We start from the raw sequence: 12,832 nt of genomic DNA, 5'->3' as shown, positions 1-12,832 counted from the left end.
TGCATCCTCAGTATGACATCTGCGCATACAGGTGGATTTTTCTCAGCTGATATACGTTAAATGGAACTTAACAACTCCACTTTAAAGACCAGATATTCAATTTTCCATGCATTAAATTCAGTTCAGTTTATTTGCATTGCACTGATTCACAACAAATCTTGTCTTTAGATATATTATGAAACAAACAACCCAGTTTTTACACAAGAATAACAAGTCAAATCAATAAAACGATTAAGCTTTAATTACACGAGTTTCAATTAGATTATTTTTTCTTAGTTGTTTGTGCAAAGTTAATGCAAGTTTTACTAAAGCATCATGACTATTTTTTAAAAATCTTATGCAAGCTAGTATCAGTTCTGTCATATATATGTTAAAAACAGGTAAATGGCCCAACAATTACATTATAAAGGAAATATTCATAGATTGAATGATGATTGTATTTAAAGAAACATTATGTTTTCTAAATTGCAGGTTCTCCCTGAGCATGGTGGGTTCTCTCCGGGTTCTCCAGCTTCCTCCCATTCCAAAAACATGACTGTCATGTAAATTGGTTTCTCTAAATTCTCCCTAAGTGTGAGTGTATGTGTGTGAATGGTTGTGTGTCCTGTCTGTCTCTGTGTTGCCCTGCGTGTTAGTAGACATTTATCAATATTTACACAAGTCATCCTGTGTAAAACATGCAAATTCTATTGTGAAAATTTGACAGCGGAAAAACTGATAAAAATGCTTCATAACTCAGATGCAATATCCTCAAATGAAGTTTCCTAGTGTCAGGAACATGATTTAGCCATTGCCCGGCATCTCAGAGGTGTAGCCTAATCATATTGATGAAAGAGGTGTCTCAGGATCAGAGGTGTTAATACGTTGGTAGGGCTGGTCTTTGCATTCACTGTGGTGAACAAGCACCACTTGTTGCCAAATTCAGCTCAGGTCTTCCACATTCAACACTTATCTTTAGTCAATCAAATATTTAAATCTTGTATTCTTGGACTGAAAGTCAACTTTGAATAACTCCTGTAAAAAGATGGCAAGCAAACCTATGGTAAGTCAATTAGACTCATCGCAGCAAAAGATTTTAGCTGAAAATGCAAGTAATCAAGGGGTAAAAAGGTTAACTTATGGTCTCTTGACAGCCTGGCTCCTGCTCGCCCCCCCGCAGCCTTCCACTTCAGGCGGCATCTGAACCCAGCGGCTTCCACCATGCCGTCACCGGGGGCGGCGGGACCAGTCTGGAGGCGGTAATGGAAAATCTACAGCGCCAACAGGCAGCTCGTTTTGCCGTAGAGGAGAAGCTCCAGCAGGAGGGAACAAACAGAACTTTCCGCAGTATGGTACAGTCCCAGATCCACCAGCAAGCTGTGGCTTTTAGCCACTACCACGGCGCTCTGGGCAACACTGTCGCAGCTGGAGCTGGTTCCTCCACCGGGATGACGCGTCTTCACCCGGAGGACAAGGACGGGGATTTAAAATCTTGCAGTGGTGAGGAGGTGTGGGTCACAGATGAGCAGGGGATCACTGATGAAGAGGAAAGTCACAAAGACATGTCAAACTCTTTCCAACTCCACGAAGCTTGTCTGTCTCCAAAGGGCGCCACGGTGAGCTTCCTTACCACTGATCAAGTTTCACGCACAGAGTCTCCGTCCGCGCGCTCCCATTCCCAGCAAGAGTGGACCTACGAGGAGCAATTTAAACAGGTAAGGGAACGCTGAGTCTTCGCTGGATGACTTCGCTGAACTGAAAACTGCGATATATATATATATATATATATATATATATATATATATATATATATATATATATATATATATATATATATATATATATATATATATATGTGTGTGTGTGTGTGTGTGTGTGTGTGCGTGTGTGTATATATAGGTAGATATCAGTATGTCAATATATGAGAGAAATATATATAGATAGATATCTATGTACATGTCTACATATCTACATCTATATATCAATATCTATCTATATATAGAAATCTACATATAGATTTATATCTATGTATAGAGGTAGATATATAGATTGATATGCGGATATCTACCTATATATATACACATAAACAGAAACACATATTATATATACATGTACATATATATGCATATATATTTAGGACAGTGAAGTGTTCTAAATCTATACATCCATATATGTATGCATACATATACATACATATATGGATTTATAGATTTAGATATCTGAATATCTAAATAGATATATCTATATCTTTATATATAGATATAGATCTATATACCTATATAGATCTATATCTATATAGATATATCTACATATATACATTTTGAAAGTCAGGTTTATATCTATTTCTAAATCTATATACAGAAATAGATAGATATCTTTAGAGAAAGGGACATAAATTTAGATAGATATATCTTTCCCAGAAAGATAAATAGTTTTCCAAATTTTTCCCAATTTTGTATAGGTTTAAACTTCAAAAGGCTCTTTGTTCCACGTTTTTACATTTTCTTTTTCTAAATCTCCCTCTAATTAATAAATGTGGTTGTCTAATTTTCTGTTTAGAGTTAGAAATAAAGATCTTACAATGGATGAATATGAGTACTGATGTCTTGGCTTTTTTATATTATCTAAAATGTCCAATTAATAATAACAGAAACTCCTTTTCCAATTCCCACCAATCACTGAACCCACTCGTGGCCCCACCCCGTTGAGTTCCTGTTTTGTCTTTGCTCCGAGAGAACTTTCTTCAACAGATCGTTCTGGTATTTGAGTTTAGCAGTTAGTTTACGATTTATGTCGAACATTTCATCAAGTTGTCTCATCAAGTATTTCTGCAGTTCGACATTTCCTAATTCAGGTTCTTTGGATTTGGCCTGACATGTACACTTTGCTTGATTTGTTGTGGAAATCAAAGTGTGCTTGGAATAACACTGCTTTTCCAAGGAAGCTACCTGTTGACCGTATTTTGCCGGAACTGAATCATCTTGCTCTTCGATATGTTCAGCGAAGAAATTTAGTTCAATGTGAGATTCTGATTCAGGGAACACTTTCCAAAACGTCTTCTTTCCTCCGCTGGGCAAATCTGCCTGATAACTTGGATTTTCCAGCAGAGGATTGTTATTGACGTCACTATTTTGTGTCAAAAACATTAGATCTACACAAGCGTCTGATTCGGGGAAAGATTTCCATAATAGCGGCGTCTTTTTGATGCGCTTGTTCTTTGATGAATGTTTCTTCCCTTTTTGATCTACTTTCTTCTCTGATCTCAAGATGAATTTCTTTTTGGTGACCAGCTGTGTTGTACAAGTCACAGGTTCTTCTGTGTAAATCTCATTTTTCAAATAATCTTCCTGATTACATTCGTCAGGCAGAGAAGTATGCTGCGTATTAACATGTTCAGCACAAGGCTTAAAAGACTGTTCCTTCTCTGTCTCCTGCAGTACGGAGCTCGATGCTTTTTCGGTAACTGGTGAAGCATCTTTCGTTCCAGTACTTAGATCAGCAGGGGCATGTTTCTCCAAACAGATGTGAAACGGTATCTTCTTCTTCTTGCGCCTGGTCTTTGTTGGCTGTTCCTTCTATATCGGTTGTCTCCTCCACTCTAGCGATGGACACTTCTTCACTGATCAGTGAATCGTTCTGCATTTCAATATTTCTTGCAGAAATCTCTTGCTCAACCAGGACGTGTTCCTCTGACCAGGTTTGAAATGGTACCTGGTTCACATTGGAGTCATTCTCGGGTGTTGGTCTGTCCCCTATATGATCCACTGTCTCCTGTGATTTTGCAATTGATTCATTTTTGACCACCAGTGAAGCGTCCTGCTGTTTGATATTTTCAGCAGACATTTTTTGCTCCTCAGGTGCGTACAGCTCCCACCAGACTGCAAAGGACATCTTCTTTTTCTTGCGCTTGGGTGGGTTGGGTGGCTGTAATTCCTTTTCGACAATCTTGTCGAATTCAACCTCTTCTACTCTATGTTGGTTGGACTGCAATGTAACAAAGATGAAAATCTTGCTGTGAACTGCTAATAAATTGTCTAGAGAAACGTATCATCAATGGCTGCTAAACGGTTGTGATGAAAGTAGATGGTTGTGAGGAGCTTATATAATCGCTGGTGATGTCAGAATTCTGCTTTCAGAGTTATACTGTGATGTCACATTGAGATGTCACAGTTTCGTTTGATATTCAGAACACAGTGGACTGCAGAAAGCGTCAGTGGGATTTTAATCTGTCACTGGTTGCCATAGTTACCCAAGACCGGACTTTAGATTTTAGTGGCTAGTACATCCAAACACAGGCTGAATTATCCTCCATCCGGCTGTGGTTAGTATTTTAAACAATGTTAAAAAAGTCAGTGATTCTTTGAAACGGGTTTCTGTCAGTGGAAAAAAGCAACAGAATGATTCAAAGAGAAAGAAAATGACTAATGTCACAGAAAAGTAATGTGACTGCTCTGCAGTAAAGGTAAAAAAGCGGAACTAATTTTAGCTTACAGCTAGCAGCAGCAAGAGGAACTGTCCTAATCATAAGGCGAAGGGCCGACTGTACAAATTAACTCAAGGTTGTCCTGCCCTGCCCTGACACGCAGCTACATCCAGTCATCACCGAATAAAAGTTTTGACCAGGTTTGGCCGTCAGAGGGAAAATAATCTGACTGTCTTAACTTGGTAAGGAAATAAACCTGAAAATTACAGAGAAAGATACAAATTGAAAGAGGGAGGGAGAAAGATAAAGATAGAAATGAAGAAGGATAAAAATAAATACTGTACATTGAGGATGGATAGAGAACATTGTCAAATTTTTCTTCATTAGAAAAGCTCTGTTGAATAGACATACTGAAGATGTTAAGGTATTTCTATAATAACTTCTAAGTATATTTTGTTTGTAGTAATATGTGATGTCAGTAAACGCGTTAATTTGTAACGCGTTACTGACGTCGGACCACTTTTTTCAGTAACTAGTAATCTAACGCGTTGCTATTTCAAATCCAGTAGTCAGACTACAGTTACTTATCCAAATCATTTTTGCGTTACTGCGTTACTATCTTCTTTTGTTATTTCATCGTATTTCCTCTACTCGTCTTGTCGAGTGACCGACGTCTCTATGCGACAGAAATGTAAACAATGGAGGGAGAAGCGCATTTTGTTGGTGGAAAAACTGGAACTATTTTGAGTTTCTGTAGCCAAGTCCGATTATTATAAACAGCTTTGGGCTTAATTTTTTTAAAGTCGCTTGCAGATTTAATGAGTGGCGGGTTGCGCCTTTTTGGGCTCGTTTTTGAACGTGAAGTTACTCATTTGGGCTTGGAAATAATCAGAGACTCATAATAAATCCAAGAATTTGTCCGTCATTAAGGTAGTTTTACTCAGTCTCTCCCTGTCCATCATTTCCCGGATGATCCGTCCCGCTGTGTCTTTGTTAATGTCAAGTTAATATATTACCTCTGTATGACGTCGAGTTTCGCGTTGCGCTCCACAAAATTCCAAACATTGAGACTAATATGAACAGCGTAATAAAGGTGAAAACAGCCACGAATGAACGTGTCCGTAGTTGCCAATAATTATAATGGCAATTTAATGCCATTCTAATTATTAATATTACGATAAGTGTCACAAATCTGTGCAGCCATCTGAGCTGTGGAGCTGCAGGAGGAGCTCTGTGCGCTGAGCTTTGACACCAAACGCAGGGCCGTAACACAAAACCTGGAGGCTGGGTCAACAGTGGACCACACAAATTACTCACGTTTTCTTTTTTTTTTTGTACAATCTCCTCTTCAGTTCAACCTTATCAGTGGAGACACATTGTTGATGTTACCATTATAAAATAGCTTACAATTAAGAATTGGCAAAGATCAATATGATTTTCAGAGGAGGCGGAGCGTTGTCCTGTGCTGTATGAAATACAAGGTCCCAAGCGCAGGACAGTGATGCACCACGATCAGCTCAAGCCGTATGACAGTGACGTGATACCAGTCTGGGTTTTACGTCAAAGAAGCAGACTGCTTAAGAATTGCCAAGACCAAGAATTTCAACCAGCAGAAGAGGATGTTCCCCTGGTTCCTCTACTACCACTGACAGATGATCAGGATGAAGACCTCCAGCCCAAGGATCCAGGATGCTGGCCAGATGAAAGACAGGGGGATTCAAATTCTTCAGAAAAGACTGTTAAAACATCTAGTGGTCGTCTAGTCAAAAGACCGCAGAGATTTAGGCACTAGTTTAGTTAGTGAGTTAGTTGAATGTTAGAATTGCAGAATTTAAATAACTTGGTTTATGTTTTCTTGCCCTTATGGCATATACATTTCAGTAGTTACGTTCTTATAACTACCACTTCTTTCTCAATTTTGGCTGTATAACTTGTACTGAAGGGACTCAGTATTCCTAAAAGGGGGGATAGTGTAAAGAAGGTTCAACTTTATTAGACCTTAAGCTTGGTTTCGTAGTTTTTTTTTTAGTTTTCCAAGCCTAGTTAGGTCATTAAATGCAACGCAGTTCGAGAGAAAAAGAATATCACGAGACTCAATGTTTATGTTCTGTTGTTGTTATGGTTCTCACTGCTCACTGCCCGGATATTGCTAAGCGCTGTCTGTGCCAGAGCTAGAGACCAGAAGCGACACGGTTCTTACATGAGAACAACTCGGCTGTCGTTGTAATTCATCTGTTGCTGAAAGAAGTAAAGTTCATGCAAGAGGTTTTTTCTATTTTTTTTGTCGTGTATCTTCACCTACACCAACGCCTCCGTTACCCTGGAAACCAAAAGTGCGACAATATACTATATACACGCAGTGTTGGGTAGTAACGAATTACATGTAACGACGTTACGTAATTTAATTACAAAAAAAGAGTAACTGTAATTCGTTACAGTTACAATGAGAAAATATGTAATCCAGTTACAGTTACTTCCGAAAATATTAAGAATTACAAATTTAGTTACATTTAAAAAATATATATAAACAAAAACCTTTGTGAAATATGTAATGATATTTTTATTGCTTTTGCCTTTATCGTCACGTTTCCATAGCGGCTCCTTGTCTCTATCATAGCCGCAATGCCACTCTGATGTTCCATCCTGTGCTGCTGGAGCCTCCTGGACGAACAGCAAGCGAGCGGACGGTTCCATTTCAGCTCAAGCAGCGCATCAAAAATGACAGCCTTCCAACACTAGAAATTAAAGGAGCATTTCATTTATGTAACCCAGGCTCTCCCTCTTCAGACCTGCAGCTGGTGGAGGACACCCTATGGGCTCTGCGTTGTGTTTCTTTTCGTGAAAGTGGGGTGTGTTCGGTGCAGGAGAGGAATCGGACAGAGGGCTCTTCGTGGAGGGGAGACTTTCGCGCCTTTATTTCATCCACTTTACAGGCAGTAAACAGACTGTCAGGATTTAACCATTTTCCCTTTACAAAACAATCAAACCTCATCAAAACAAGATGCAATCTGCAGCCAACTGGCACACTGAGCAAACAGAAAAAAAGATCGGCATACCAACGCAATGTATATTTTACACCGGGCTAGCGGAGCTGCTGCTTACCTTACAGGCAGTAAACACACTGTAAGGAATTCAGCAGCTCACAAAATCCCTGCACTACGGTGTCCCCGGCAGGACAAACATCTCGGAATTGTGGTAATACCAGCAATTACAGAAAACAATAGTACCCTCTTCTGTAACATTTATGCACTGCTTTACATTTACATCTGTGAATATGAAAATGTTTTACGAATATTTGACTGTTTGGTGTTGATGCATGACAAACGTTGGAATCTATTCTTTCCCATGAGACATTGTATGCAATGTGCTAGTGTTATGGTTTTCATGAACATAAAGTAAACAAGAAAATTCCTGAAGAAATTTAACTGGGGCCTGCCAAAGTGTGGCCGTCGGTTTGGACCCAGGGTTCTGATGCTAAAAATTAGCATCAATGCTAAGCTTAGCTAAATAGTAGTCATTAGCTGGTGGAAAGTCACAAGTATGTTAAGTAAGCTGGACATGCACCATTGAGTATGTTAAAATGAGTGTATGAGCTGAAATTAGCCAAAATGCTAATGTAAGCCTAAATACTTCGTTCTCTATAATTTACTTACTCCATTCAGTATACATGTATAGATGTATAGCCATGTATACAGTATACATGGCTAAAAAGTCAGAAAAATAGGTAATAACTTATTTAAGCTAAGTTATTATGGTCAAATCAAAATCAATCAATCAAACTTTATTTGTATTGCACATTTCAGCAGCAAGGCATTTCAAAGTGCTTTACATCAAATCAAACACAAAAACACAATGCAACATAGAATCAACAATAAAAACACGACATCAAGTCAGATTCCGTCAATAAATTTGCAATTTATTACGTTTCAAATACAACTCTAAACAAGTGGGTTTTTAGTTGAGATTTAAAGGAAGTCAGTGTTTCAGCTGTTTTACAGTTTTCTGGAAGTTTGTTCCAGATTTGTGGTGCATAGATGCTAAATGCCACTTCTCCCAGTTTGGTTCTGGTTCTGGGGACGCAGAGCAGAACCAGAACCAGAAGACCTGAGAGTTCTGGAAGGTTGATACAACAGCAGCAAATCTTTAATGTATTGTGGTGCTAAACCATTCAGTGATTTATAAACTAACAGTATTTTAAAGTCTATTCTTTGAGCGACAGGGAGCCAGTGATGGTCATGAGCTTTGGGTCATGACCGAAAGAACAGATCGCGGATACAAGCAGCCGAAATGGTTTTTTTCCGTAGGGTGTCTGGGCTCTCCCTCAGAGATAGGGTGAGAAGCTCAGTCATCCAGGAGGGACTCAGAGTAGAGCCGCTGTTCCTTCACATCGAGAGGAGCCAGTTGAGGTGGCTCGGGCATCTGGTCAGGATGCCTCCTGGATGACTCCCTGGTGAGGTGTTCCGGGCACGACCCACTGGGAGGAGACCCTGGGGAAGACCCAGGACACGCTGGAGGGACTATGTCTCTCTGCTGGCCTGGGAACGCCTTGGGATTCCTCCAGAGGAGCTGGAAGAAGTGGCTGGGGAGAGGAAAGTCTGGGCCTCCCTTCTGAAGCTGCTACCCCCGCGACCCGACCCCGGATAAGCGGAAGAAGATGGATGGATGGATGGAATACTTATATTGCCACAAACAAGGACATTGCCATGGTTATCGCCCCACGTGCTGGGGCGATAAATTTCCGTGTATTTATACTAATTTACATATGTATTTATGGGTAGTGACAGGGCTAGCCAGCAGCTGCACTCAATTTCCCACAAATTGGGATTTATAAAGGAAAGATGCGCAGCCACGTGCATGCGCACGACTTTATATATCCAGGTTTTCTTGTGCGCCGCACTTTTCTACATTTGTCAGTGCGCCAAGTCTTGGTGTGAAAACTGCGCACTTAATATGCATGAGGCCCCTGGTCTTTAATGTCACTGAATCAAGGTATTTTTCTTTGATGAAAAACTTTTTTTTCCTGTGATTTCTCTGTTTTTCAGTTGTATGACCTTGATGAAGATGAAAAGCGCAAAGACTTTCTTGATGACCTTTTCAATTTCATGCAAAAACGAGGTAAGCTATTTCACAAATATTGTGGATTTATTTGTGGCTATTTTATATATATATGGCGTAAATTCCATCTCATTATTTGGGGGACCATAAAGAAGAACATTTCTTAAGAGCAATATTGGGGAGGTCGGCAAAGTTAAAGTTAAATGTAACGTAAAATGTGGTTTAAATAATATTTTTTGTGTTCAGGCCTTAGGACCAAAAATAACTAGTAAGTAGCAATAAATAAATGTGTTTTTTTCAACCTGTTCAGACCCACAGAAATCAAACTAAGATTCGAATGTTTAGATACGAGTTTGGTTCAGTGTCACAGATTTAATCTCTTAAAGCAGTAAATAAAAACAAGTTTTTAACAAGTGGCTCCACTTAAAATTCCTCATGAATATTGATTTATTGCAGTGGTTCTCAAGACAAGTTATGTGTTATTTAAATTAGAACTTCAGTTGCTTTAAACTTTTAGATTTTGTTTTTGTTTTTCTATGTCCTGGATGGTAGAGAACCTATAAATATGTAGAAATTGAATATCCGGGAGTATCATAACTTAAACTTAAGGCTCAGCACCAGCGTTTTCTAGAAAAGTGCTCAGATTTTCTTTTGTGATTTTAAAGGCTCTACATTGAAGATGATAACAAATAAAGGCTTGTTTTATTTTTATTTTTTTTACTGTCAGCTGCTCTGCAATAGCTCCTCTGCTCTCGGCTCTGTTAAGGAAGAGTATTTTAAATTAGCTCAATTTGGAAAAAGCTTGGCTCACTCTTCCTCTAGATCCCAGGTCCTCTCAGCGGGCGGCGTGCGGCGACAAGGAAAACAACAATGCGTGATGACGTCACAGAATTACAGAGTTTAATCCCATACAAAGCAGCATATGAATTAACAAGAAAACCGCAGAGTTACAGAGATATACATTCTTCACCTGAGACAAAAAAGATAGAGAAAGAAAAGATAGAGAAAGAGGCAAAGACATGTCTTTGGAGAAAGCTGATGCCGAAAAGGCAAAATAGGGCAGCTATCTGAATTATTATTTTTGTGCACGAACTTTTATAGTGGAGGTGTTTCTTTCCTTGTTAATATATTCAATTAAGGCGTACCTCTGTTTGACCAACCAGAAGCTACCTTAAACTTCCCTTAATTTCACGCCAAGATCAAAGGCCATTTTTGTCTCCGGTAAGACAATGGAGCAAGCAGCTGCATCCTGGTTTTCTGGGCTCTAGAGCCACCTGGGCAAATAAAAACATAAAACAAGACTTCACAGATACCTGTGAAATTCGGAGTGTCTCCCGTTATCTCAGAACAAAGCTAAATCCAGTAATTTGGTTCAAGGAAAGGTTACCTTCACACACTCAGTTTTGCTCTGCTGCATCCAGCATTCTCAAAAGACTTAAATCCTTCCTTGCCACATACAATCAACAAAACAAAATGAGGTACAATTGCTTTTCTTAATCTATGAAACATAACATTCAAACAATTTCCATTTGATTCAGATATTGTCACAGATAGTACAATTTTCAAATACATTCATCATTTACTAGATTAGTAGTTCTAAACTTAGATAATACAATCTTCATTAAAAACCTGCTATTAATACTTAGAAAAATGTCTTAGAAATTAAATGTTAATGGTTTCAACATTCTATGTTGTATTTAGTTTTATACCATCCCAGATGTTGGTTGGAAGACTTTTGATGCTCTGTGAACCAAACAGGCTTCTGTCCTGCAGTAGATGCTAATTTATGGCCTCCTGACCTCTGATAACACAGCAGGAGCCTCACAGAGAGATCCCCTTTTGATCTGCATTTGGTTCCTGTTTCTGAATACTTACCGATTGAATAGTTTAGTTTTAAATCCTTAACACAAACTGTTCGAAATTAAGAAATTTGTTCAAAATAAGAATGTTCAATATACCTTTTACACATGGCGTATGATTAACTGTATTAAGCACCAAAAAGTAATAATTTTTCCTCAACAGCTCCCATACTGTCAGCTAATGGTAATGCTCATCCGCTCCCTCCAGTTTCAAACTCTTCTCATTAAAGTAAGAGTTAGAGAGCTAAATATAATTGAAATATTAGCTACCTTCGACAGAAAAAAGAGCCAATTCTATGAAGCCAACGTAGCAGTTTAGCTAGTTTTGATTTAAGGCATAGCGAAGCAGTTTATCATGATTCTTCCAAAGTGATGAAATAACAAACTGCAGTCTTATTTTTATTGTTAATGTGTTTCTTCCTATTGAGCAGTGAAAGTAAATTAAAGATGTTGCATATCTTTTCCTTTAAGTATTTACTTACTGGAGGGCTTTTTGTTTGAACTGCAGAGCCACAGCTAACAGTTAGCTCCTCACTTCAGCGGCTCTGACTGAGCCTGTACCTAATAAAAAGGGGGCGTGTCCGATGAAGCCCCGCTTCAACGCTTGTGTTGTCTTGCTGAAAACCACGTGACTGGCAACAAATGATGCCTTGCATTATTATTATTTTATTTTTTTCGGAATCATAATAGAGTGTAAAACTGTAAAAATTAAGGTAAAGAATAGAATCTCTGAGATGAACAGCAGTAGTAAAGATGTGCAGACTGTGGCACGTGGCCCACATGCCACAATCCATGCTCTCGCACAGTTCACGCACCAATCTACAAAGTGATATAGACCAATGAATTCTGCAATGCTTCCTGTGGATGAGCAAAAGGTCTGGTGCAGATCGGCTGATGTATTAGAAGATATAGTTGTAGGAATAATCCAGGGGAGCAGTGGAGTTGAATTGCAATTTAATGCAATTGGGCTCTTCATAGGTTAACAAAGGTCAATCCTAATGAGTTTGGTTCAAATCAGATGACACATGTATGATTTAGAGACAACTATATGCAAAGGGAGAGGGATTATAATTCGCCATTTAGCCTTGCCCACACGCTGCCGCCAGCAGTTGAGAAGGATTTACCATTATGTTCTATTTCATTATACACAGGTTGAAATCTGCATGTACCAGATGAGTAAAATGAAGAAAAAAAGTGGGAAGACAGGTGACTTTCTGTTGAAAGGGCTTGAGGCTAAGGTGATGTCACTAATTGCCCATTTGAATGTGATGAGCTCTCGTCTGTGATGATACAAATGAAGTGTGATGCAGCTGAGAGCTCATATGTGGAAGTTATTCCACCTTGATGTTTCATGGTGGGTTTCAGATTTGAGGCTTGGCCACATGCTTTAATGTAGAAAAAATCTTAGAACTTTTGACCTTCAATGCCTCAAGACTGTGCTGACTGAGTTTGAAGCCTGGATCTCAAAAGTTGTAGAATGAGTGTGCTATAAAAAAATATAAAAAAAGACAATCAT

General features: G+C 38.9%; 1 protein-coding gene and 1 long non-coding RNA gene across 2 annotated transcripts in view; one reads left to right on the top strand and one right to left on the bottom strand.

The window, feature by feature from the left end:
- The first annotated feature begins 630 nt into the window (after nucleotides 1–630).
- The window catches only part of LOC122828235 (AT-rich interactive domain-containing protein 3A-like), a 45,057-nt gene continuing 32,855 nt past the window's right edge, over nucleotides 631–12,832 (top strand). The window contains exons 1-2 of the mRNA XM_044111627.1: nucleotides 631–1,694; nucleotides 9,445–9,517. Of these exons, the coding sequence (XP_043967562.1) occupies nucleotides 1,242–1,694; nucleotides 9,445–9,517 (526 nt within the window). The 5' untranslated portion in view covers nucleotides 631–1,241. The remainder of the gene's footprint in view (nucleotides 1,695–9,444; nucleotides 9,518–12,832) is intronic.
- LOC122828237 lies at nucleotides 1,401–4,027 on the bottom strand. Its single transcript, XR_006370182.1, has 3 exons — nucleotides 2,928–4,027; nucleotides 1,610–1,672; nucleotides 1,401–1,515 (listed from the first exon to the last, which is right to left on the bottom strand). It is a non-coding gene; the product is annotated as an uncharacterized LOC122828237 (long non-coding RNA).

The sequence above is a fragment of the Gambusia affinis genome, linkage group LG03 (assembly GCF_019740435.1).
Source record: "Gambusia affinis linkage group LG03, SWU_Gaff_1.0, whole genome shotgun sequence".
Lineage (NCBI taxonomy): Eukaryota > Metazoa > Chordata > Actinopteri > Cyprinodontiformes > Poeciliidae > Gambusia > Gambusia affinis.
This window is presented reverse-complemented; position numbering and strand designations above follow the sequence as displayed.